This window comes from Rhinoderma darwinii, chromosome 4, assembly GCF_050947455.1.
Source record: "Rhinoderma darwinii isolate aRhiDar2 chromosome 4, aRhiDar2.hap1, whole genome shotgun sequence".
NCBI classification, from domain to species: Eukaryota; Metazoa; Chordata; class Amphibia; order Anura; family Rhinodermatidae; genus Rhinoderma; species Rhinoderma darwinii.
This window is the reverse complement of record NC_134690.1, coordinates 155,790,325-155,817,430: the sequence shown is the minus strand read 5'-3', so window position 1 is coordinate 155,817,430 and position 27,106 is coordinate 155,790,325. Positions and strand designations below refer to the sequence as shown.

General features: G+C 40.2%; 1 protein-coding gene across 1 annotated transcript in view; it reads right to left on the bottom strand.

Annotated features, from left to right (window-relative positions):
• LOC142760897 (putative cation-transporting ATPase 13A4) overlaps positions 1-27,106 on the bottom strand; it is an 87,715-nt gene that overhangs the window by 21,982 nt on the left and 38,627 nt on the right. Inside the window, exons 9-19 of the mRNA XM_075864067.1 lie at positions 22,658-22,789; positions 22,358-22,528; positions 20,001-20,158; positions 18,084-18,272; positions 16,482-16,543; positions 16,001-16,151; positions 13,767-13,850; positions 12,882-13,038; positions 11,989-12,106; positions 10,376-10,500; positions 5,141-5,310 (exon numbers count right to left, since the gene is read on the bottom strand). Coding sequence (XP_075720182.1) covers positions 5,141-5,310; positions 10,376-10,500; positions 11,989-12,106; positions 12,882-13,038; positions 13,767-13,850; positions 16,001-16,151; positions 16,482-16,543; positions 18,084-18,272; positions 20,001-20,158; positions 22,358-22,528; positions 22,658-22,789 — 1,517 coding nt within the window. The remainder of the gene's footprint in view (positions 1-5,140; positions 5,311-10,375; positions 10,501-11,988; positions 12,107-12,881; positions 13,039-13,766; positions 13,851-16,000; positions 16,152-16,481; positions 16,544-18,083; positions 18,273-20,000; positions 20,159-22,357; positions 22,529-22,657; positions 22,790-27,106) is intronic.

Below are 27,106 nucleotides of genomic sequence, written 5' to 3'. Positions count from 1 at the left end.
TTTTTGCCATTTTTAGTGATTTGTCTGCTCATAATAAAAATGTAAAACATGGAATTGATGGAGCTAATCTAGAAAATGAAAGCCTCATAAGTCTTGTACTTAAAACCAAAGTAAAAATAGTTAGGATATTCAAAGCGGTTGAAAAGTTATTATTGTTTAACCCCTTAAGGACGCAGCCTTGTTTTGGCCTTAAGGCTCAGAGCCCATTTTTCAAATCTGACATATTTCACTTTATGTGGTAATAACGTCGGAATGCTTAAACCTATCCAAGCGATTCTGAGATTGTTTTCTCGTGACACATTGGGCTTTATGTTAGTGGTAAAATTTGGACGATATATTCACTGCTTATTGGTGAAAATTTAGGGAAAATTTATAAAAAATAGCATTTTTCAGAATTTAAATGCATCTGCTTGTAAAACAGACGGTTATACCACCCAAAATAGTTACTAGGTCACATTTCCCATATGTCTACTTTGGATTGGCATAGTTTTTTGAACATTATTTTATTTTTCTTGGACGTTACAAGGCTTAGAACATAAACAGTAATTTCTCTTTTTTTTAAAGAAAATTTCAAAAGCCTTTTTTTTAAGGTACCTCTTCAGTTCTGAAGTGGCTTTGAGGGGCCTATGTATTAGAAACCCCCTTAAAACACCCCATTTTAAAAACTAGACCCCTCAAAGTATTCAAAACAGCATTTAGAATTTTTTTTAACCCTTCAGGCATTTCACAGGAATTAAAGCAAAGTGGAGGTGAAATTTGCAAATTTCATTTTTCTTGCTGAATTTAAATTTTATTCAATTTTTTTGGTGTAACACGAAAGGTTTTACCAGAGAAACACTACTAAATATGTATTGTCCAGATTTTGCAGTTTTTAGAAACGTCCCACATGTGGCTCTACTGCGCTCCTGGAATAAAACACAAGCCCTAGAAGTAAAGAAGCACCTAGTGCATTTTGAGGCCCCTTTTTTATTAGAATATATTTTAGGCAGCATGCCAGGTTTGAAGAGGTGTTGAGGTGCCAAAACAGTAGGAATCCCCCAATAGTGACCCGATTTTGGAAACTACACCCCTCAAGGAATTAATTTATGGCTGTTGTTATCATTTTGACCACACTGTTTTTTCACAGCACCTATTTTAATTGGGCTGTGAAATAAAAAAAATGACATTTTTTCCAATAAGATGTAATTTATGATCAAAATGTCCTATTTTCACAGGGAACAAAATACCCCATTTTGTTCCCCAATTTGTCCTGAGTGCGGCAATACCCCATTTGTGGTGATAAACTGACGTTTGGGCCCATGGGAGGGCTCAGAAAGAAAGGAGCGCTATGTGTTTGTTGGAGTCCAGATTTTGCTGGATTGGTTTTCGGGTGCCATGTCGCATTTGCAGAGTCCCAGAGGTATCAAAGCAATGGAAACCCACCAGAAGTGACCCCATTTTGGAAACTACACCCCTCAACGAATTCATTTATGGGTGTTGTGTCCATTTTGACCCCACAGTTTTTTCACAGAACTTATTTGAATTGGGCTGGGAATTAAAACAAAATTATTTTTTCCAATAATATGTAGTTTTGGCTGAAAATTTCTAATTTTCACAAGAAATAAAATACCCCATTCTGTTGCCCAATTTGTCCTGAGTGCGGCAGTACCCCATTTGTGGTGATAAACTGCTGTTTGGGCCCATGGGAGGGCTCAGAAGGAAAGGACCACCATTTGGCCTACTGGGGATTTTTTGGTGCAAAGTCATGTATGCAGAAGCCCCTGAGGTACCAGTACAGTTGAAACCCCCAAGAAGTGACCCCGTTTTAAAAACTACACCCTTGAGGCATTCATCTAGAGGTGTAGTGAGCATTTTGACCGGAGACATACACCCAATAAACTCTAATGTGGGTACTCACGGGTATGGCAATACCCTCAATGTGGCTGTTATCAGCTGCCTGGGCACACAGCAGGGCCCAGAGGGGAAAGACGAGGGGGGATAAGCTGTGCGGAGTGCATCAGGGTTAGTAAAACTGGGGTAGATTAAAAATCATGGGATGTATGATACATTTTGAAGCACTCTTTCATACGGAGCCTTAGTTTTTCAGGACACGTGACACATTGATATATTGTGTCCTTCCTTATCCCCCTCTTATAGCAGACTTTGTACCTCTTTTGACTTTTTCCTTTCTTGCCAGTTTGGGGAACTTCTCCTGGAAAGTGTTGCCCTGGTACGATGCGTGTGGCCTCGCCTCCAGAAGTACTGGGTGCCCCCCCCCCCCCTTCTTGGTCCATAAAAATTAGTTTCTTGATAACCACCTATTGAAATTCCAGGAAAGTTCCCCTCTGGCCTGTACATCGATGTAGCACGTACGCGTTGTACAATGCCATCTGTATGATGTGCCCGGCCAGCTTCTTATACCACACCGCATGGCGCTGTAGGGCTTCAGGACTTGATCTGACAAGTCCACCCCTCCCATGTACCTATTGTAGCCCAGGATGCAGTCTGGTTTGGGGGTCTCTGTACTGGTACCTCGTACAGGTACATGGGTACTGGTGTGGCATCTCTCCTGTCCTTGTACTTGACACACAATATGTTGCTGCTAGATTGTGCCCTGCTCTCACCCCTTCTGAGCGTTTGCCCTGCAGAGTCTTAGGGAGGCCTCTCAGATTTCTTCTAGCAGTGCCGCATGCCGCAGGACTTCTGAGAGTGAGGCAGTTGAAGAGTGGGACGCTGGTATAAAAATTATCCAGGTAGAGGTGGTAACCCTGGTCCAGCAGTGGGTGCACCAAATCCCACACAATTTTTGCATTAACTCCCAGTAAGGGGGGGGGGGCATTCTGGGGGCTGAATACTGCTGTCCTTCCCTTCATATATCCTAAATGTGTAGGTATACCCTGATGCACTCTTGCACAGCTTATACATCTTTACGCCATACCTTGCCCTCCTACACGGCAGGTACTGGCGGAATTGAACCCTCCCTTTAAAATGTACCAAGTACTCATCAATAGAAATACACTTCTCGGGGGTGTATGCTTGGGAAAACCGGGCACTGAAACGGTCTAATAGGGGTCTCCATTTATACAAATGGTCAAAACTGGGGTCATCTCGGGGTGGGCACGGCTCATTATCAGTATAATGTAAGAAGCGAAGTATTGCCTCATTTATTTATTTTTTTAGGTTCCAGTTCAGTTCTGAAGTTGCTTTGAGGGGCCCATATATTAGAAACCCCTATCAAACACCCCATTTTAGAAACTAGACCCCTCAAAGTGTTCACAACAGCATTTAGAAAGTTTATGAACCCTTTAGGTGTTTCACAGGAATTTAGAGCAAAGTAGAGGTGAAATCTACTTTTTTTTTTTGTCAGAAAATCCTTTTTATAACACTTTTTTTTATAACACAAAAGGTTTTACCAGAGAAACGCAACTTAGTACTTATTACCCAGATTCTGCAGTTTTGAGAAATATCCCACATGTGGCCCTCGGGCGGTAATGGACTGAAGCCCCGGCCTCCGAAGCAAAGGAGCACCTAGCGGATTATGAGACCTCCTTTTTATTAGGCACCATGTCCGGTTTGAAGAGGTCTTGTGGTTCTAAAACAGTGGAAAACCCCCAAAAGTGACTCCATTTTGGAAACTAGACCCCTTGAGGAATACATTGTAGTTTTCTTGGGGTGCATGCGACTTTTTGATCAGTTTTTATTCTATTTTTAATTGGCGCAGTGACTAAAAAACCGCAATTCTACTATTGTTTTTTTATTCTATTTTTTTTACAGCGTTCACCGTGCGCTATAAATGACATATTCACTTTATTCTGCGGGGCGATACGATTACGGCGATACCAGTTGTTTATAGTTTTTTTTTATGTCTTATGGCGTTTACACAATAAAATACGTTTTGTAAAAAATCATTTACTTTTTGTGTTCCCTTATTCTAAGAGCCATAACGTTTTTATTTTTCCATCAATAAAGCCGTGCAAGGACTTATTTTTTGCGTAACGAACTGTAGTTTCCATCAATACCATTTTTAGGTACATGCGACTTTTTGATCTCTTTTTATTCCATTTTTTGGGAGGTGAAGTGACCAACGAATTGTCATTCTGGGACGGTTTATTATTATTTTCGTTTACGGCGTTCACCGCGCGGGATAAATAATAAAATAATTTTGTAGTTAAGGCCATTACGGACGCGGCGATACCAATTATGTATAGTTTATTTGTTTGTTTATATATTTTTATTAATAATAAAGGACTGATAAGAGAAAAGGGGGGATTTTTACTTTTATTACTTTTAAATCTTTTATTTTCTTATTTTTACACATCTTTTTTTAACTTTTTTTTAACTTTTTTACTTTGTCCCACTAGGGGACTTGAGGGCAGGAGGCCCTGATCGCTATTCTAATACACTGCACTACATGCGTAGTGCAGTGTATTAGAGCTGTCAGCTACTCACTGACAGCAAGCATAGTGGGTCCTGACTTTGTCAGGACCCACTAGGCTTCCGTCTATGGCATAGCCGGACGCCATTGTTTGGTGTCCGGTTGCCATAGTCACCATCGCCGGCCGCTATCGTGTAGCAGGCCGGCGATGGTAGCTTAACCCCTAAAAAGCCGTGATCGCTATTGAACACGGCTTTTCAGGGGTTAATCAGCGGGGACACAGCGATCGGTCCCCGCTGTAGGAGCTGTGACAGCCGCTGTACGAGACAGCAACTGTCACAGCTCCTGTATGTGTCGGGAGGACGGCCGAAACGGCCGTTACTCCCGAGGCGTACTATTCCGTCTTGGAGCGCGAACAGGGCGCTTTCCATGACGTAATAGTACGTCACTGAGCGTTAAGGGGTTAAAGAAGTGCACATCAGAAATGGAAAAGTTGACCTGGACACAGGGGCATCAATGACCCTTGGTCATGAAGGGGTTAAGGGAGGGTGTCAGCCATTGGGAAACAGCCCACAAAATAATATTTCACTGATATAGGACCAGTCACAAATCGCAAAGATTAACCCAACTTACTCATCTCTGTTTTATCAATAGATTTGTTTGTTTGTTCTTTCATTATATTTTGTTCACACATTTAGTACTTGTGCTGATAAAAAACAATAGATAACATCTAATTAAGTCATTTTTTTAAAACATGATAAAAACAACATGAAAAATTAGCAATACCTGAATTAATTTAGCATTTCTCTCACTCTGTGGATATTCCAGAAGTTTCCACGTAACATAAGCTGGAGAACTGCTGTCAGGACCTTGAGCTTCCACCAAAATCACTTTGCTGCTCTCAGGAATCATTCCACAGTTCTTTGCAACCGTAGTTGCTGTTTGTATGTTGTCACCTATATACAAAAGTATTGAACTTTTTAGGACATTATGTATTGTTGGAAACATACTGTATACAAAACTTTTCAGGTACACACAAATTTGGCCTGTTCACCAGATGGAACTTCTTGAATAAAATCTTTGAACTTTAAGTGAATGTCCACCCTTAAATATCACTTTGTCTTTTTGACCCCTACTCGCACGAGTCAGTAACGATACGTCGTCGCGGGAGGTTACTTCCTGCACGAGGACGTATGGTTACTGAGTTGTTTCAGACAGTGTGCATCGAGAACTGGGAGGTCAGCTGTCGCCGACAGCTGACACTCCAGTCTTGCTGGCAAGTGGTCCTTTGCCGCTGATTTTGGCAAATTAACCCCTTAAATGCGTCGATCGCAACCTAGCATATCGGCAGACCCCGGTCTGAAATTGCAGAGTTTGCCGATAGTTAGCATGGCAAACGGAAGCCAAATAATGGCCTCCGTGTCTGCCATGGACGGAAGCCCATCAGGACCAACCTCCAGCTGGTCCTGATAGGCTTCCTGTCAGAGTGACAGGAAGTCACTGTGTCATTCCTGATGCACACTGTCGGCGACAAGGTGTGCATCGGGAACCGGGAGGTCAGCTGTCCCCGACAGCTGACACTCCAGTGTTGCCGATCAGTGGTGCATCGGCGCTGATTTAGGCAATTAACCCGTTAAATGCGGCGCTCGATTGCGATCGCCGCATGTAGGGGGTTTGTAGCACATCAGCAGCCCCCGGGTCTGCCCCGGATCTGCCGCTGATTTAGGCAAATTAACCCCTTAAATTCGGCGATCGGTTGCGATCGCTGCATTTTAGGTGTTTCTAGAATATCGGCAGACCCCGGTCTGAAATTGCGGGGTTTGCCGATAGTTAGCATGGCAAACGGAAGCCAAAGAATGGCCTCCGTGTCTGTCATGGACGGAAGCCCATCAGGACCAACCTCCAGCTGGTTCTGATAGGCTTCCTGTCAGAGTGACAGGAAGTCACTGTGTCGTTCCCGTTGCACACTGTCGGCGACAAGGTGTGCATTGGGAACCGGGAGGTCAGCTGTCCCCGACAGCTGACACTCCAGTGTTGCCGATCCTTGGCTCATCGCTGCTGATTTAGGCAATTAACCCATTAAATTCGCCGCTCGATTGCGATCGCCACATGTAGGGGTTTTGTAGCACATCAGCAGTCTCCGGGTCTGCTATGTACGGAAGCCTATGTAGACTTACTGTCAGAGTGAGGCCTCATGCACACGAACGTATTTTTTTCCTCCCGTAAATACTGGCGTAAAAAATACGGGTCCTTTGTCACGTGTATTCGACCCGTATTCCACCAGTATTTACGGACCCGTGCCCGTAGATACGGGTCCGGTGTCACCAGTATTCCACTCGTATTTACGGGCCCATTTTCTCTGCACAAATCGGCAGCCCCTTCTCTCTATCAGTGCTGGAAAGAGAGAAGGGGCAGCACTTTCGGGCAGAGTTTCCGCAGCGATTTAAAGTAAAAGAAGTTCATACGTACCGTTGTCTTGGTGACGCGTCCCTCTTTTGACATCCAGTCCGACCTCCCTGGATGACGCGGCAGTCCCTGTGACCGCTGCAGCCTGTGATTGGCTGCAGCGGCGACATGGGATGATACGTCATCCCGGGAAGCCGGACTGGGGGAAGAAGCAGGGTAAGATAACTTTTAATACTATTAACTCCAGTGTCAGTCACTGTTCTGAGTGCTGAAAGAGTTACTGCCGATAAGTTAACTCTTTCAGCACCCTGGACAGTGACTATCCCCTGACGTCGCCTAGCAATGCTCCCGTAATTACGGGTGCACACACGTAGCCAACCGTAATTACGGGAGCCCCATAGACTTCATAGAGCCCCATTATGCCGTTATTATGGCCTGAAATAGGACATGTTCCATATTTTTCAACGGCACGGGCGCCTTCCCGTAAGCATACGGGAAGGTACCCATGGCCAATAGAAGTCTATGGGCCCGTAATTACGGCTCGTAATTACGGGCGTTTTTACGTTCATGTGCATGAGGCCTGACTGTGACATCACACTGACAGTTGGAATACATTACACTACCTAGGTAGTGTAATGTATTCTAGCAGTGATCAGTGCTACAGGTAACAAAAATAAAGTGTAAAAAGTAAGTGCTCTTTATCCGTCAACATATGTGAATCACTAGAGATATCGCTATATCAGCACTGACTATCCCTACGAGCTTATTTTAGATCAAGTTTTAATCTTTTTCCTGGTTGGGACTATACACTATACCAGCAGCGATTGCGCTGGTATACATACACTACCGTTCAAAAGGTTAGGGTCACTTAGAAATTTCCTTATTTTTGAAAGAAAAGCACAGTTTTTTCAATGAAGATAACATTAAATTAATCAGAAATACACTATATACATTGTTAATGTGGTAAATGACTATTCTAGCTGCAAACGTCTGGTTTTTAATGCAATATCTACCTAGGTGTATAGAGGCCCATTTCCAGCAACCGTCACTCCAGTGTTCTAATGGTACATTGTGTTTGCTAACTGTGTTAGAAGGCTAATGGATGATTAGAAAACACTTGAAAACCCTTGTGCAATTATGTTAGCACCGCTGTAAACAGTTTAGCTGTTTAGAGGAGCTATAAAACTGACCTTCCTTTGAGCTAGTTGAGAATCTGGAGCATTACATTTGTGGGTTCGATTAAACTCTCCAAATGGCTAGAAAAAGAGAGCTTTCATGTGAAGCTCGACAGTCTATTCTTGTTCTTAGAAATGAAGGCTATTCCATGCGAGAAATTGCCAAGAAACTGAATATTTCCTACAACGGTGTGTACTACTCCCTTCAGAGGACAGCACAAACAGGCTCTAACCAGAGTAGAAAGAGAAGTGGGAGGCCCCGCTGCACAACTGAGCAACAAGACAAGTACATTAGAGTCTCTAGTTTGAGAAATAGACGCCTCACAGGTTATCAACTGGCAGCTTCATTAAATAGTACCCGCAAAACGCCAGTGTCAACGTCTACAGTGAAGAGGCGACTCCGGGATGCTGGCCTTCAGGGCAGAGTGGCAAAGAAAAAGCCATATCTGAGACTGGCTAATAAAAGGAAAAGATTAATATGGGCAAAAGCACACAGACATTGGGCAGAGGAAGATTGGAAAAAAGTGTTATGGACAGACAAATTGAAGTTTGAGGTGTTTGGATCACACAGAAGAACATTTGTGAGACGCAGAACAACTGAAAAGATGCTGGAAGAGTGCCTGACGCCATCTGTCAAGCATGGTGGAGGTAATGTGATGGTCTGGGGTTGCTTTGGTGCTGTTAAAGTGGGAGATTTGTACAAGGTAAAAGGGATTTTGAATAAGGAAGGCTATCACTCCATTTTGCAATGCCATGCCATACCCTGTGGACAGCGCTTGATTGGAGCCAATTTCATCCTACAATAGGACAATGACCCAAAGCACACCTCCAAATTATACAAGAACTATTTAGGGAAGAAGCAGGCAGCTGGTATTCTATCTGTAATGGAGTGGCCAGCGCAGTCACCAGATCTCAACCCCATAGAGCTGTTGTGGGAGCAGCTTGACCGTATGGGACGCAAGAAGTGCCCATCAAGCCAATCCAACTTGTGGGAGGGGCTTCTGAAAGCATGGGGTGAAATTTCTCCCGATTACCTCAGCAAATTAACAGGTAGAATGCCAAAGGTCTGCAATGCTGTAATCGCTGCAAATGGAGCATTCTTTGACGAAAGCAAAGTTTGAAGGAGAAAATTATTATTTCAAATAAATATCATTATTTCTAACCTTGTCAATGTCTTGACTATATTTTCTAGTCATTTTGTAACTCATTTGATAAATATAAGTGAGAGTTTTCATGGAAAACACAAAATTGTCTGGGTGACCCCAAACTTTTGAACGGTAGTATATATATATATATATATATATATATATATATATACATATATATCTTTAGATAGATAGATAGATAGATAGATAGATAGATAGATAGATAGATAGATAGATAGATAGATAGATAGATAGATAGATAGATAGATAGATAGATAGATAGATATCTATATCAGTGTGCAACTTTCAAAATACTTTTTATTAAAATTAATTTGTATTTTTTGAGATACAGCTGCTTTTCATACTGTTTAAGGGATTATGCAGTATCTCCACACATCACTTTAGTCAGCCCCAGACTGGTTGTAGCCTTAGGGGGAGTTCACACAGAGTTTTTTGTCAGGCAGAAAAAATCTGTTTCAGAATTCCTTTTTTTTTGTTTTGCATTTGCATTTGCATAAGGTGAAAGAAGGAAAGAGAGAGAATGAGTGAGTGAATGAATGAATGAATGATCTTATAGCACTATGACCTTATAGCTATGGATTGGATTAGATACAGTGGCTCAGCAGACCGTATCACATATGATAGGATTAGATATAGGACCCAGCTCGCTGACATTCCGGCTCACCATGTTTGACCCTGTCTGCTGGGCCCTGTATCTAAGCCTGCCACATAGAAGGCTTAGGTACATGGCCCATGTGTGATCCTGTCTGCTGGGCCCTGTATCTAAGCCTATGCTAGGTAGGCTCAGATACAGGGCCCTAGCAGACAGTAATGTTATACTTACCCTCCACTTCAGCTCCGGCTACAGCAGAGGTCCTGATGCCATCGAGTGTCGCGACGTTGAGTGTGGCACACAGCGTTGTGACGTCATGACGCAAAGAGAAGTCAGGACCTCCGCTGCGCTCTGGACTGAGGAGGGTAAGTATACTGTCTGTTACTAAAGTAACAGGAGACCTTGTAGTTTACTACAAAAGCCACAGTTACTATAATAACTTTTAAGAGATGTGGTGCGGGAAGCCGCGGGGCCCCCTGGCTACGTGGCCTAGTCGCAATTGCAACTGCTGCAACCTCTATAATCACACCACTGCCTGGTGGTCAAGAGGCATAGCATTATTTAAATAGGTCAAGTTTCAAAACTAAATTGCCCAATTTTGAACAATTAAATAAAGAATTCTATCATTGTATTTTGTAATGAAACTTGGAAAAGTTCATTGATTTCATTCATTCATCCACACCTGTAATCATAACAGTCCTGATGTTAGCAGCATTCAATTCCTCCAGGACAGGTTTAGTCTCGGGTTTGAGACTATTTTCTAGTATGAGCAAACCAAGGAACTCCATGTCACATTCAACTTCTTCCCTTTAAAGAGACAAAGAAACTAAATCAAATAACAGTATTTGAGTTATATATGAGCTGGTTTGGTAAATATATTCAATTATATGGAAACTTTGGAAAAATAACATTAAGTTTCCCAATGTAATTCTGTATTTCACACTTTCTCCTACTCTGCAGTGAATGATTTCTTGCTAGTCAGAAGCCCAATATGTTGTATGGGCTACCTAGCTTTTAGTCCCACTGACTACACTATATATAAAATATAGGGCTAGGGGAGCACAATGGAAGATCCCAATGCTGAAGCTTGACTTCTAAGGTGAGTCTTTTTTAAAAAAAATAAATCAGTTGTCTGCAGGAGTGTATATTTAAACTGTGTGTTCAACATTAAACACAATTTTAATATTTACATTATAGAATTAATCTTAATAACATGTTGGGTAACTTTGCAAATACATGTCACTACTTATTTTGTACTGATCATGAGTTATAGTATGTTTTATAATCCCAGAGCTGCATTCACATTGCTGCAAAATTATGTCAGCACAGAACATTCTCTGACGAGTAGCAGACTAAAAAGTGCAGTCTCTGCACCAGTAATCTGACGTGGGAGAAATCGAACTCCTCCACTGCTCAGCTAATCTGTTAAACCTGTGTGTCTACAAACTTGTCCCCCATTTCCAATAGCAACCAGAAAACAATGTGACTCACAAAAGCACCCAGAACGCGTATTTGACAGATAAAGCCTATTGGTCTTTAGATCAAGCAACTGGACGATGTGGATCCTATATGTGCATTTAAAAGATAGCACATAAACAGATACATTTAAGATTTGATAACATTTGCATCTGAGGCTACATCGTAAATTCATCAGAACCCGACAAACCCCATTATAAGTCAATTGAGTCCATCAGGCACCAGTGCTATCCGTCATACAACAGATCCGGCACTGTATCAAGACTTCTGTTATAAATAACACGGATGTGAACAGAGCCTTCAAGAATGGATTTCCAATTTGTTATTCTAATTATAAAATAAGAGTTTTAGAGGTGCCTCCAGTAACAAATATATAAGTTTGTCACGGATCTTCCTCGTGATCCTACTTACATGTTCCATTCCTTCTTTTTTTTTACCCTGATACAAGTCTCTGAGCATATATAATTTAAGTTCTGAGAACCAGTGACACACTCGTGACTAGGAACCTCTGACACAGTACTGAACATACACAAGAAGATGAGGAGACCACAAAAGTCCTCAAATGTGGTAGAAATATGACATCCCATTGGTTCCACATTGTTCAAGCATCACTCATGATCAAGTGCAGAAGCAAAACTGTTGCCCCAAAATCACGTTGGTCTTGCACCTCTTTTATGGGTACAATAAAAGCATTCATTTCTTTGCTTAGCTGTGAAAAAAATGTAATATGGCAGTTTTTTTTCATAAATATATATGTGAAGATTTATATATGATCAAAATAATATTACTACAATAACAAAATGTCACTATTTCCCTTACCTTTCAATGCTTTCTAAATCATCCCGATTTCCATTTGTAAGAATTTTGTATGCCACTCCAATTACTCGTAAGCCTTGAAACGTATAGAGCTCCAGCACGTCCAAAAACTCACTAGGGACTGAAAAACCCCAAAAAAATAAATAAATAAGTACAATAAAATAATTTAGAAAAATTTAGATTTCATGTTTTCTTCAAGCATATCAGTGATGCAGTAAAGTTAAAGACAATTTGATTTTTCAGCAGCTTCCCGGCCTAACTTTCAGTTACAGAAGTATATTATAGAATATATTATATTATATATTTTATATATATATATATATATATATATATATATATATATATATATGTATAGATAGATAGATATATGTATATATATATACACAGTACTGTGCAAAAGTTTTAGGCAGTTGTTTAAAAATTCTGCAAAGTAAGAATTCTATACGTCCTGATTTCAACTTCATCGAGTATGTCTGGGATTACATGAAGAGGACTTGAGGGAGCAGACATCCACAGAAGATCTGTGGTTAGTTCTCCAAGATGTTTGGAACAACCTCCTTGTCAAATTCCTTCAAAAACTTTGTGCAAGTTTACCTAGAGGAATTGATGCTGTTTTGAAGGCAAAGGGTTATTGATTTAAATATTGGTTTCAATTTTGATTTCTCTTCTGTTCATTCACTTTGCATTTTGTTAATAGATAAAAAAAAAAAAACAACTAATAACATTTCTACTTTTGAAAGCATTCTTACCTAAAACTTTTGCATAGAACTGTATATATTCATGTACTTATATATTCATATATCCCCATATATAAGCGTAAGGTCACCTATGACTCACTAAACGTGTACCTATATTTTCAAGTACAGGATACAGTTCAAGATAATAATATAACTTACCTGTTTCTGGCCTGCAAAAACTGGCTACCATCTCAGGAGCTCCCTTCATGTATACACTCAACTCCTCACCTTCAATAACCTCAGTGATAACAGACATACGTTGCAAGGCAGAGGAGAAGGGGTATTGGAATAAAACATTTATACCTTTTACTGTATTCTGTAAGGGAAACAAAAATATTCTTAAGGGTATGTTCACACGGCTTATTTTCTGCCATTTTTCTGCTGTTTTTCGGGCCACAAACGGCCGAAAAATCGGAAGCAAAAATGGTGTTCTGTTCCGAAGGACTGTTTAATTACGCGGCCGTTTTGAAAAATGGCCGCGTAAAAAAACAGCCACGAATATCACATGTCACTTCTTGAGACGTTTTTGGAGCCGTTTTTCATATAGACTCTATAGAAAAACAGCTCCAAGAACGGCCGTAAAAAACGCAGAAAAAAACACGAGTGGCTTAAAAAACATCTGAGAATCAGGAGCTGTTTTCCGTTGAAAACAGCTCTGTATTTTCAGAAATTTTTTGCTAAGCGTGTGAACATACCCTAAGGGTATGTGCACACACAAAATAAAAAAAGTCTGAAAATACGGAGCTGTTTTCCCTGAAAACAGCTCCTGATTTTCAGACGTTTTTTAAGCCACTTTTCGCAGCGTTATTTATGCCCGTTTTGGGGCTGTTTTTCTATAGAGTCAATGAAAAACGGCTCCAAAAACGGCTCAAGAAGTAACATGCACTTCTTTTTCCCCGAAATACCACTGGAAACACTACGCATGCACATACTGTACCCTTACAGTTGTGGTCTTATTCTAGTTTATACCTTTGTCCTATACCCGAAGGCGCCTCTAAAATATGTAATACAACACTAGTTTTCCTATTAAATGAGAAAACTTACAATCCATGCACTTGGCCCAGGATGGACAACCATGTTCTCCGAGGAACATCCCTTACTGTTCTCTGCAGTGGTATCTTTTAAGACCTGAAAGAAGAAATCAATTTAGGGAAAACTCACAAAACTGTACATTTTTGAAGTTAGGATAACCAGGGCCGTATTTTGCCCAAGGCACTGAAGGTCAAGTGCCTAGGGCAGCGCTAGGGTAGGGACGGCATCAGAAACTGGCCTGTGCCGCTGCCCTGGGATAGGAGTTTGGTTTGGGGTTTGAATTTATATAGGGAGTCTGGTCTGGGGTCTGAATGTGGGGCATTATTTATGGCACAACTTTTTATGGAGCCCTATACATGGCACAATTTTACATGAGGTACTTAGGGGGATGCTATCTATATTGTCAAATTTTATATTGTGCATCTGTATTCTGGCACTATCTACAGTATATGGCGCTGTTTACTGAAAGGCACTTTAAAGGGGACGCTATGTGCATGGTGCTATTAATTATGGAGCACTATCTGTATGCTGCTACTTACTGTGGGCACTTTGATGGGCGCTATGTGTATGCCATTATCTACTGTGAGTCACTGTCTTTTATTGTAGTACAGTACTAAAAGGCACTAAGTATCACAGCAGACACATTATTAGAGGTAATAACAGGGTGGCACTATTATAGGGGGCTGGGGGGGTTTGTGAAGAGGGTGGCGATGTGCTGGGAAAGCATATAGTCAAAGATGTCTGTGCATCAAACTCTGCGGAAGTGAGTCATAGCTGGAAGAAGTCGTCATGGTGGTCTGGGCCAGTTAAAGAAGATGAGGAAAGCTGTAATGACGGGGGTAGGGAAACGGACAAGTGAGCCCTAATCTCCCCGCCACTCTGTCCCTGCCTACTTGCAACGACCCGTCCTAGGCGACGGGGTACAACTGGGCGGCGGTCCCTACGCTCAGTAAGTGCACGAGACAAACAGACAAGGGAACACAAAGCAAAGGGAAAGGGGCAGTTGCCCACGGCGACACCGTGAGCAACAAGAGTGGTGAACGAGCCGAGTCAAACCAGGAGTGCACGAGGTACCAAACGCAGAGCAGGAGAGTAGTCAGTAAGTCAGGGTCAGTATGGAGCAGGATCAAATAGTTAGAAGCTGTAGCTGGGCCAGGAAACCACACGAGAAGAATCACAAGCAAAGGAGGAACAGGAAAGGCAGGTATAAATAGACAGAGGGCGGGAGCTAGCTCCGTCTGGCCAGGCTGCGATAGGCTCTCCCACTCCTAAGCCTGCCATCCTGAGTGGTGGAAGATGGAGTCAGTCTAAGAGACATAGACTCAGGTGCAGACTGATTACCTATGGGAGTATACACAGAAGTTGTGCCTGGCAGATCCTTTACAAAAGCGAAGGACTACAATCAGAGAAGATGTCACCTGTGAGTCACTGGATGCCATTGTTGATTGTGCCTTTGACTGCATCTGATCACTTTTTTTATAATTTGCCCAGTCTGAAGTGTGGTGATACTCTGAAGATTGCCTGTGTGGTATCTGGCCACTATATGATCACAGTATTCAGTCTCCCTATGGTGGTAATATTCACTTACACTGTGGTGGTAATTTTGGTATTCCCATAGTGTTTTATATTCAGAAACAGTATGGAGGTATTATTCAGTCACTTATATCAGCAGTATGGAGGTATTATTCAGTCACTTGGTCATGGTCATGTCATTTAGTCACTGTATGATGGTGTTATGCAGTGACACAATGATGGTATTATTTAGTTGCTAATATTTATTCACTGTATTTAATTTTATCTGGCGTAGGGCTCATCTATGTATACAGATTACAGATTCTGGTACAGTATACTTATATATACTATATACTATAGTTCCCTGTATTTCCCAGTAGAGCACATGAGTCTTGGAAAACACAGTCCACACCACTGAACACCAGGACCTGGCTGTGTGCTAGTCAGCAATACCCTCTGAAAATGTCCCTGAGTGGCATTAACAATTATCAATCGTGCCATAGATAACAATTATTTTTAAGGCATCACAACTGATGATCAACGATAAATTGATCATTCGTTAACATTGATCAATTATCACTATGATTGCTCAGAAACAAGCACATTATGATGATAATTGACCAGTGTAAATGGGGCTATAAAAGGGGGCTTTTTCCGGCTTAGTGCCTAGGGCAACATGAGCTGTTAATTACGGCCCTGTAGATAACGATGACGTCTAGATTAGATTAGATTACCCATCCTGTTGCTTCAAACATTTTGAGGTCCAAAGGATCACCTTGTAAATTCCCATCGACCATGATCACCGAATGGCAGCTTGTCATAGCACCAAGCAGAGGTCCCCAGGTAAGTTCATTCATCTGATCATGTTTAAGCATTTCCTGAAAACTAAATACAACTATGGTAAATTCCTGGGAGCCTAAAACATATATTGTGCAAGGTATCAGTGATTTCCATCATTATTATCGTGGGGGAACACCTGACAAACATTGTTTTAGTACTGAGGAACTAATACTCCCATTCATACATCAAAGAAAATAAGGTATTCTGTAGATTTATATTTTGGCCAAGATTTGTTGACAGATTTGCTTGTACCCATGGCAAGCATCTATCAGCAGGCCAATTTGCAGGCTGAGTTTGCCATTTATGCATTAAAACTGACAACTTTTGCTTCTGCTTCATTAAGGGGAATCTCTGATAAGGTTCTAAGGAACGTACCATGCTCCTCCTGATGATATTATGCCCATTAAGTCAAGTCCATCTTCTGTTAAAGTGCCAGTCTGGATATTACACAATTGAAGAATGTAAATAGTTATTGTACAGCAAGGATCACAAATAAAACAAAGATATTTAGGGTATATTCACACGTGGGTGATTTGTTAAAGAAATTTCTGCAACTGTCCCCTTCGTCTGAATGGTACTCACAGAAATCCATACATCTGCTACAGATACAGCCCCATTCACATGTATGGAACTGATTTTCAGTCGCAGAAATTTCTGCAACAATTCTGCCATTTGTGAATATATCTCTATAGTATCAATACCCTTGTATTTTTATGTATTTAAAGTCTATATACATCTATGAAAGGCAACATTTAAAAAAAAATAAAAAGGTGTATCAGTGTGTTTTGTGTAACTTTCTAAATACTTTTTATGAAAAATTATTTTGACTTTTTTAGATACAGCTGCTCTGTATTCTCTACACAGAGCAGTTGTATTTAGCGCTACTCACGGAATCTGTCAGTCCCGCGGACTTGAGGGCTTCAGTGACACGCAGGTTCTACCTGCATACTATCACATCTAAGTTATGAACTTAGATGTAATAGATTACAGGCGGATCCTGCGTGTCAGAGACACGAAAAAAAAACAGCCAGCACTGAACCCGTCAGCTCCACGGGACTGACTGATTCAGTGAATAGAGCTATAGAGAATACAGAGCACAAGTATCTAAAAAAGTAAAAAATATTTTTAATAAAAAGTATTTACAAAGTTACGCATAACGCACTGATACACCTTTTTATTAAAAAGGTTTACATAGCCTTTAAGATGAGAGGATTCTTGCAAGATATTTTATACACAGATCTTAAATATAATATAACTTCCTATTGGCAACATCTGACTGTCATTCTTAATAATCCGTTCCATCCAATCGATACACAAATGTTAGTAGCGGTTTGAGAGATCTACTCTCTGAATTGCTTGTATTGTATACTGTATTGCAAAAGGAGATCACTATATGTGGTTTGTTATTATAGCTTTATTTCTAAAAAGTATCAAGAACCCCTTTAACTTCAGATGTAATGCTGACTGCTAATTGAGACATCAATCATGAGAATATTATAGTTCTTTTGATCATCTTTAATTATATTGACTTATAATCTAAAAATGGTTTATATTCACTGGAATCTGCCATGACTGGAAGAGAACTGAGAAGAGATAACCAGTTAAAACTGTTGTCTGGTTGAGAAATCCCAATTTCAAATATCCTATTGCGGTATTCTGAGTCAACAGAGGTGGGTACCCTACTTAGGATCCTGATTTATTATATCTGTGGTCAGCTTATCGTCAGGGGGAATATATATTTTTCTTCTTGTTCATGTTGGTAAAACCCTGTAGCCACAGTTAATCTGTATCTGGAGGTGACATATTATCACTAGACCTGACCATTTCACTCAATGGCTGTGCAATTACAGCCTAGAGCTGTTGGATGGATAATATATGAATAAAAATATACTGTAAGAAAGTAAGTGAATAATAATATATTGTTAATATAGTGATGGCTTGAAATGAGTGAGTAAAAGAAAATGTAAATATATTTACTTTGTCGAAACAGAAAAGGTTGAGCTGGCCGCACATGTTGATTCTATCTGGACTAATGCAAAATATAGTCTTTTTCTTCAATCTGCTTTGAGCATATATAATGCCAACTGTTAAAGCAGCAGGTATAATTGGACAAATTGCCGATGTCAAAAGAACAAGTGACTCCACAATAATTCTCCAAGCTGAAACCTATTATGAAAAAAATATATTTATGTAGACACCATTGGAATTCTTCATATACGGAGTTTATGATTTACAATGAAAAGATCCTCAATCTGTAGAAGGGGGTTGTGTGGTTATATTTGTGAATAACTTGCCTCAATAAGGATATGCCCCGAAATACGCCTTGAAAAACGCTAAACGCCTACAAACCTCTGTCCATTGAATTCAATGGGAAAAACTGTGTTTTGTTCAGACGGGGCATATTTTACCCTGCGTAAAAAGAAGGAGCATGTCACTTTTTGAACCGTTTTTGGAGCTGGTTTTCATTGTGTCAATAGAAAAACAGCTCCAAAAACGGCTCCAAAAAACACCTCAAACGCTTCAAAAACGGCTGAAAATTAGAAGCTGTTTTCTCTGAAAATGGCTCTGTAATTTTCAGCCGTTTTTACTTGAGTGTGTGAACATACCCTAAAAGGGAACAAAAACAAAGGACTAACAGCTGGATTTAACTTACTGTTAAGAACTGTATATTAATAAGTGCCTGTTCCCATCACCGTTCGCTTTCCGTTCCGGGGTTCCGTCTGAGATTTCCGTCGGGTGAACCCCGCAACGGAAAGTGAAACTGAAACCACAGCTTACTTTTCAGTCACCATTGATATCAATGGTGACGGAAACATTGCTGATGGTTTCCGTTCGTCTCCATTCCGGCAGGTTTCCGTTTTTCCGACGGAATCAATAGCGCAGTCAACTCCGCTATTGATTCTGTCATTAAAACGGAAACCTGACGGAATGGTGACGAACGGAAACCATTAGCGATGTTTCTGTCACCATTGATATCAATGGTGACTGAAACGGAAGCTGTGGTTTCAGTTTCACTTTCCGTTGCGGGGTTCATCCGACGGAAACCTCCGATGGAACACCGGAACAGAAAGCCAACACTGATGTGAACAGACCCTAATAATAGCACCTTTTCTCTACTGTCCTTAGATGCAATGCTAGGCAGGTTTACATAACAAAAAAATGTGTCCCACCCCCCTTAATTTCCAAGAATAGAAAATTTAATTATGGGTTGGAGGAATGCTAAATTGAGTTTTTTGAAGTAAAGCCATGCTAAGCTTCTCAATAAATCTTGGTACTTCACAAACTTCAGAATTTAAAGGGCTCTATACTAAAAATTTGACACAACAGTCTAAATAAACTGCCATTGGTTTGAAAGGCCATTCACTTAGAAAGTTACGTCATTACCAAAGGTGTTTGCTTAGGGTATGTTCACACGATGAGAGGCATTTACGTGTGAAAAGACAGACTGTTAACAGCTGCATCGTTTCACACGTAAATGCTCCTCCTCGTAATTTACGAGGCGTCTGAGACGCTCTGAGACGCTCGTAAATCTTGAGCTGTGCTTCATTGAGTTCAATGAAGAACAGCTCAAATTACGTGACAAAGAAGTGCCCTGCACTTCTTTGCCGAGGCAGTCAATTTACGCGTCGTCGTTTGACAGCTGTCAAACGACGACGCGTAAATTACAGGTCATCTGCACAGTACGTCAGCAAACCCATTCAAATGAATGGGCAGATGTTTGCCGACGTATTGTAGCCCTATTTTCAGACGTAAAACGAGGCATAATACGCCTCGTTTACGTCTGAAAATAGGTCGTGTGAACCCAGCCTTACTCTCTAGACGTATCAGAAAATCGTTTTGAGTAGAGTTCCCCTTTAATTACAATCAAACTAATGATATTTTCATGTGTAATACCTTTCTCTGTACAAATATGATCACTGCATATACAATGCCAACAACGGCTAGAAATCCCAAAAATATGAAAAACCATTTAACATCTCTGTGCAGCTTAAAGTTTAAGGGTTTTGGATACAATATGGACCGCACCATATCTCCTTTAGTTGTATTGAAACCTAAGAGGAATAAATCAAGAGAAAAAAAAATTAAATTGATGGGCAATGCACTGAATAACTAAATACAGAATTAATTCTGATAGTTGCATTTTATTTTCTGCACTAATCAGTATGGTGAATCTACACTGAATGGCCATTTTGTTAGACATGTGACCCCGGAGTGCAATATAAAATAAAGTGAGAAAGTTTTCCATGGATCAGTTTCAGTGTGAATCCACATGAGATTTGGAAAATTTAGCGATCTGAGAGACTTTGAACGAGGAATGGTCATCCCTGCTAGACTAGCCGGGCCAGTATTTCAAAAACTGACAACCCAGTGGGGTTTTCTCATGAAACAATGTCAAAAGTAAACCGATAATAGTGGTGTGATTGAGGAAAAACATTCAGCGATTTTATGGAGGTTAACAACTTGTTGACAAATAAGTCAGAGGAGGAGGTCAAGAATGGATCTAAATACCAGGCGGTGCACAGCCAAGGAAATTGCAGCCGAATACAACTCTACTGCTCCAACTAATGTGTCATTGTTCCTTAGCCTGGATAGGCTATAATAGCAGATAACAATTTCTAGTGACATTGTATTCTAAGGGAAACAGAAAGGCAGAACTCCAATGAGAAAAAGAAAAAAAAAAATTACAAACATTTAACCCCTTCCCCCTGCTGGCATTCTGGGCCCTAATGTCCAAGCGATTTTTTACATTTTTCCATTGTCACATTCGAAGAGCTGTAACTTTTTTATTTTTGCGTCGGCATAGCTGTATAAGGTCTTGTTTTTTGCGGGACGACTTGCAGTTTTTATTGGTACCATTTGACAGTAGATGCGACTTTTTGATCACTTTCTATCACATTTTTTTTAAGTCAGGATTAACAGAAAACAGCAATTTTTCCATCGTTTTTTATTTTATTTTTTACGACGTTCACCGTGCGGGTTAAATAATGTAACAGCTTTATAGTCGGGGTCGTTACGGACGCGGCGATACCAAATATGTGTAACTTTTTTGCTTTATTGTAGTTTTTTTTAATAGTAAAGCATTTTGTAAGGGGAAAAGCTGGGTTTTTCATTTTTTTTTTTTTCACTTTTTTTTTAATTAACTTTATTAAACTTTTTTTTACTTTTTTACTAGTCCCACTAGGGGACTTCCCTATCCTCCGATCGCTATTATAATACACTGCAATACTTTTGTATTGCAGTGTATTACTGCCTGTCCGTTTAAAACGGACAGGCATCTGCTAGGTCATGCCTGCGGCATGATCTAGCAGGCATTCGCTGCAGGCAGACCTGGGGGTCTTTATTAGACCCCCGGCTGCCATAGAAGACACAGACACTCGGCGATTTTATCGCCGGGTGTCAGTGAGATGAGAGGGAGCTCCCTCCCTCTCTGCAAAACCATTCAGATGCGGTGCTCGCTATTGTGCACCGCATCTGAAGGGTTAAACGGGTGAGATCGATACTAATATCGATCTCACCCGGCAGAGCAGGGACGCCCCCAGCCCTCAGCTGCTTCTGGCAGCTGAGAGCAGGGAGATTTCACGGCTCCCTGCTCTGTTTACTTTATTCTAATGCAGCGACGTAGTTTGGCGGCGCTCTAGAATAAAGCCCACTAATGACCGCCGTAAAAAGACGTATCGGCGGTCATTAAGGGGTTAATCACTGACCAGTGGAAAAACATTGCCTGGTCAAATGAATCCAGATTTCTGATGCACCATGTTGATGGGAAGGTGAGAATTTGGCAAAAGCAGCATGAATCAATGAACCCTTCCTGTCAGGTGTCCACAATTTCGGCTCGTGGAGTGATGGTGTTGAGAATGTTTTCCTGCCACACCCTGGGTGCTCTGATACTTGTGGATGGATGTTTGATCAGTTGGGCTTACTTAAGCATTGTTCATACCTTCATGCCAACTGTTTACCCTATGGCAGAAAAACACTTTAGCAGCAACTGCAAAAATATATCCTGTCCGCATGAGCCAATATTCCTGCAGGAAAATGTCAACATCTATTAAATCTATGCCATGACATATTTCTGCGGATCTGATGGCCAAAGAAGGTCCAAAGCACAACAAGATGAGTGTCTCTAATAAAATGACCATTCAGTGTATATATACCGAGGAACCACACGGTTGGTAATACAAGGAGGTCCTTCCTGACCAGCTCTGTACAGAGGAAATTTCTGAAGGAGGCAGTTTACCTGTAGTTACACTCACCCGTCCTTAGGACTACAGCTCTAGCTTGTCCTTGTGCAGTGGATTCAGTTCTTATTACTTCAGTACCACAGAACAAGACATGGCGCTTATAATCTTCACCACTGTACTGTTTCCATGGCATTGTGTCATCTCCATGTGGTAGCTGTGTTTTTGTCACAGGTATACACTCACCTAATTGAACCCAGAAAATATATATTATGTAAGGAGTTTGGCAGACAGTCTGAATAGTGTGAGATCATCACAAGGAAATTAATGTATGCTTGTTTACAGTCAATGCTAGTGTTCTGGGCTCTCACCTACCTGTTAGCATTCCCTCGTTGACAATACAAGTTCCATTGATCAAAATGGCATCACATGACATGAAAAAATTTTTGCCCGATAAAACAATAATATCCCCTGGAACTAAATGACGAGACTCAATTTGATCACAGTCTGCAAGTAAACAGAGATATTGTATTAGTCGTAATCTTGACCTAAGTTTTTTTGCTTTAAAAACAATGGGGGGAATTTATTAAGACAGGCGTTTCATAAATAGTAAGAAAAGTTGCAGTAAACACCAACACATTTATTAAGAGGCAAAAGCCTCTTAACAAATGTGTCACATCTTTTGGCAGAGCCATACGCCACAATTGTGGCGCAAAGACAACAGCCGTACGCTGTACATTCCCCCACATAATATAATACATTAAATAAAAATCCCACATATTCAATTCAACACTCCTCTGCTGCTTTTTGGTTCCTTCATTATTGCAGCTCCATTTGTACAAGATCATGACACCGAGCAACATCAGGACCTTATAGGCGACCCAGCACTTCAACATCATCAATGCTGCGTTGCATGCAACGTCCTGACACAGCCTGGCGTCATTACGTTGTATGAGCAGCACTGGACTGATGTAGTAGCGGGAGGGGAGAAGGGCAGTGGAGAGGTGTGTATACCTTTTTTATATTAATATTTTTGAAAAATGTTTAATGTCCAATGTGGGGGTAGTCTAATCGAGGAGGGCAAGTTAGGAGCCCAGTATGGACTTCTACTTTGCTACGCCCCATAGAGTGAAATCTACACCAACTACTGTAGGAGCTTTTCTTGTGTAAATTATATTACATTTATTGGGCCGCAGTGGCGAGACCCCCTTTTCCCTAAACCACGCCTCTTTCCACAAAAGGTGGTGAGGGTGGTGCAAAAAGGCTTAGAAAGGTTAATAAATTACCCCCCCCCCCCCAATATGTCTTGCTTTCTTTTCCTATTCTTGCACTTATTTGAAGCCTGAACACTGTTTAAGACAAAAATAAACCTAAAAAATAGTTATATAACAGGATTTTCAGGTTCTAACATTGATCGTCTATCCTTATGCTTGTATTATAATATTATCATGTTATTTAACCGACACGGTGAACATCGTAAATAAAAACCTAACGATCTAAACCAGAATTGCTGTTTTTTGCTTATTCCACCTTAAAAAAATGCAATAGAAAGCGATAAATGTACCCCAAAATGGTACAAAGTTTACACAGCTCCGTTGAAAAATAAAAAGATATGACACAAAAACAAATTATTTTTTATTGCGCAAAAGTAGTAAAAGCTAAAAAAAGAGGATGTAAATTTGGTATCACCGTAATCACAGTGACAAGCAAAATAAAGTTAAAACGTCAATTATAGCGATATCTGAACGTCAAAAAAACAAAACCCCCAAAAAAACAATTGCTTTTTTTTCACTATCCACCTATTAAAATTTGAAAAAAGTTCACTTTTCCTCTTTTGAGGTTATAAAAGTTAAGAAAATGCTGAAGTTTAAAAAATGTATACAGTATAATATAGATATCACTTAATAATAATATTAAAAAATAAAACTCGTCCCGCAAAAAACAAGTCTTCATACTGCAATGTTGAAAGAAGTTATGGCTCCTGAAATGTGACCACAAAATAAAGAGTTGACACCCACTGCGTATAAAGCAGGCACAGCCCCTGAGCCCACTCTATACTTTTCCCCTCCGCAACAACATATAACATATTTACATATAATTTATATTTATTTATATATATATATATATATATAGTATATATGTGTAATTTTGCGGGAAGGGGTTAAAGAGGCGTGTCCCATAATAGATCATCCATAAAGAATTTGAATACATTTTAAATTCATTTAGAGTATTTTTGTAATTCTAGCATTCTAATAAATTGCCCATTGACCAATTAACCCCTTCCCTCTTTGGCCACTTTTGACCTTCCTGACAGAGCCTCATTTTTCAAATCTGACATGTTTCAGTTTATGTGGTAATAACTCCGGAATGATTTTACCTATCCAAGCGATCCTGAGATTGTTTTCTCGTGACACATTGGACTTTATGTTACTGGCAAAATTTGCCCGATACATTCAGTATTTAATTGTGAAAAATACCAAAATTTCGCGAAAAATTGCAAAAATTAGCATTTTTCTCAATTTAAATGTATCTGCTTATAAGACAGGCAGTTATACCACACAAAAATGTTGATAACTAACATCCCCCATATGTCTACTTTAGATTGGCATCGTTTTTTGAACATCAATTTATTTTTCTAGGACGTTACAAGGCTTCGAACTTTAGCAGCAATTTCTCACATTTTCAAGAAAATTTAAAAATGCTATTTTTACAGGGGCCAGTTCAGTTGTGAAGTGGCTTTGAGGTCCTTAGATATTAGAAACCCCCAATAAGTCACCCCATTTTAAAAACTGCACCCCTCAAAGTATTCAAAACAGCATTTAGAAAGTTTCTTAACCCTTTAGACATTGCGCAGGAATTAAGGCAATGTAGAGGTGAAATTTATAAAGTTCATTATTTTTTTCCAGAAATTCATTTTTAATCCATTTTTTTTGTACCACAGAATGTTTTACACAAGAAATGCAACTCAATATTTATTGCCCAGGTTCTGCAGTTTTAGGAAATATCCCACATGTGGCTTTAGTGTGCTACTGGACTGAAGCACCGGCCTCAGAAGCAAAGGAGCACCTGGTGGATTTTGGGCCTCCTTTTTATTAGAATATATTTTAGGCACCATGTCAGCTTTGAACAGGTCTTGTGGAACTAAAACAGTGGAAACCCCCCAAAAGTGACCCCATTTGGGAAACTACTCGAGGGGTGTAGCAAGCATTTTGACCGGCCAGTTTTTTTGCAAAAATTTTTGGAACTAGGCCATGAAAATGAAAATCTACATTTTTTCAAATAAAATGTAGGTTTAGCTAATTTTTTTTCATTTCCACAAGGACTAAAGGAGAAAAAGCACCATAAAATTTGTAAAAAATTTCTCCCGAGTAAAACAATACCCCACATGTGGTAATAAATGGCTGTTTGGACACACGGCGAGGCTGAGAAGGGAAAGAGCGCCATTTGGCTTTTGGAACTCAAATTTAGCAGGAATGGTTTGCAGAGGCCATGTCGCATTTGCAAAGCCCCTGAGGGGACAAAACAGTGGAAACCCCCAACAAGGGACCCCATTTTGGAAACTATACCCCTTGAGGAAATTATCTAGGGGTATAGTGAGCATTTTGACAACACAGGTTTCTTGCAGACATTTTTGCAAGTAGGCTGTGAAAATGAAAATCTACGTTTTTTCAAATAAAATGTAGGTTTAGCTAATTTTTTTCATTTCCACAAGGACTAAAGGAGAAAAAGCACCATAAAATTTGTAAAGAAATTTCTCCCGAGTAAAACAATACCCCACATGTGGTAATAAACGGCTGTTTGGACACACGGCGAGGCTGAGAAGGGAAAGAGCGCCATTTGGCTTTTGGAACTCAAATTTAGCAGGAATGGTTTGCGGAGGCCATGTCGCATTTGCAAAGCCCCTGAGGGGACAAAACAATGGAAACCCCCAACAAGTGAACCCATTTTGGAAACTACACCCCATGAGGAAATTATCTAGGGGTACAGTGAGCAGTTTGACCCCACAGGTGTTTTACAGAACTTATTGGAAGTAGGCCGTAAAAATGAAAATCTAAATTTAAATCTAAATGTAGGTTTAGGTATTTTTTTTTCATTTCCACAAGGACTGAAGGAGAAAAAGCACCATAAAATTAGTAAAGCAACTTTTCCCGAGTGAAACAATACCCCACATGTGGTCACAAACATCTGTTTGGACACACGGTAGGGCTCAGAATGAAATTAGCACCATTTGGATTTTGGAATGGTTTCTGGGCGCCATGTCACATTTGCTGAGCCCCTGTAGTACTAGTACAGTGGAAACACCCCAAAAGTGACTCCATTTGGGAAACTGCACCCCCTGAGGAATCATCTAGGGGTATAGTGAAAATTTTGATCCCAAAGGTTTTTTGCTGAATTAATTAGAATTAAGCCATGAAAATGAAAAATAGTTTTTTTTCCCAACAAGATGTAGTTTTAGATCAACATTTTTCATTTTTACAAGGAATAGAGAAGAAAAATCACCCCAACATTTGTAAAGAAATTTTTCCCAAGTACGGTAACACCCAATATGTGGTTATAATCACCTGTTTACATATATGGGAGCATTCAGAAGAAAAGGAGGAGTATTTATATTTTGGAGCGTAGATTTTGCTGGAATGGGTTGCGGACGCCATGTTGCATTTGCAAAAGCACAGATGTACCAAACAAAAGTGACCCCGTTTTAGAAACTACACCCCTAAAGGCATTTATCAAAGGGTGTAGTGAGAATTTAGACTCCACAGGTGTTTTTCAGAAATGAATACGCAGTGGATTGTGCAAAGTGAAAATTGCAATTTCTCCACTGAT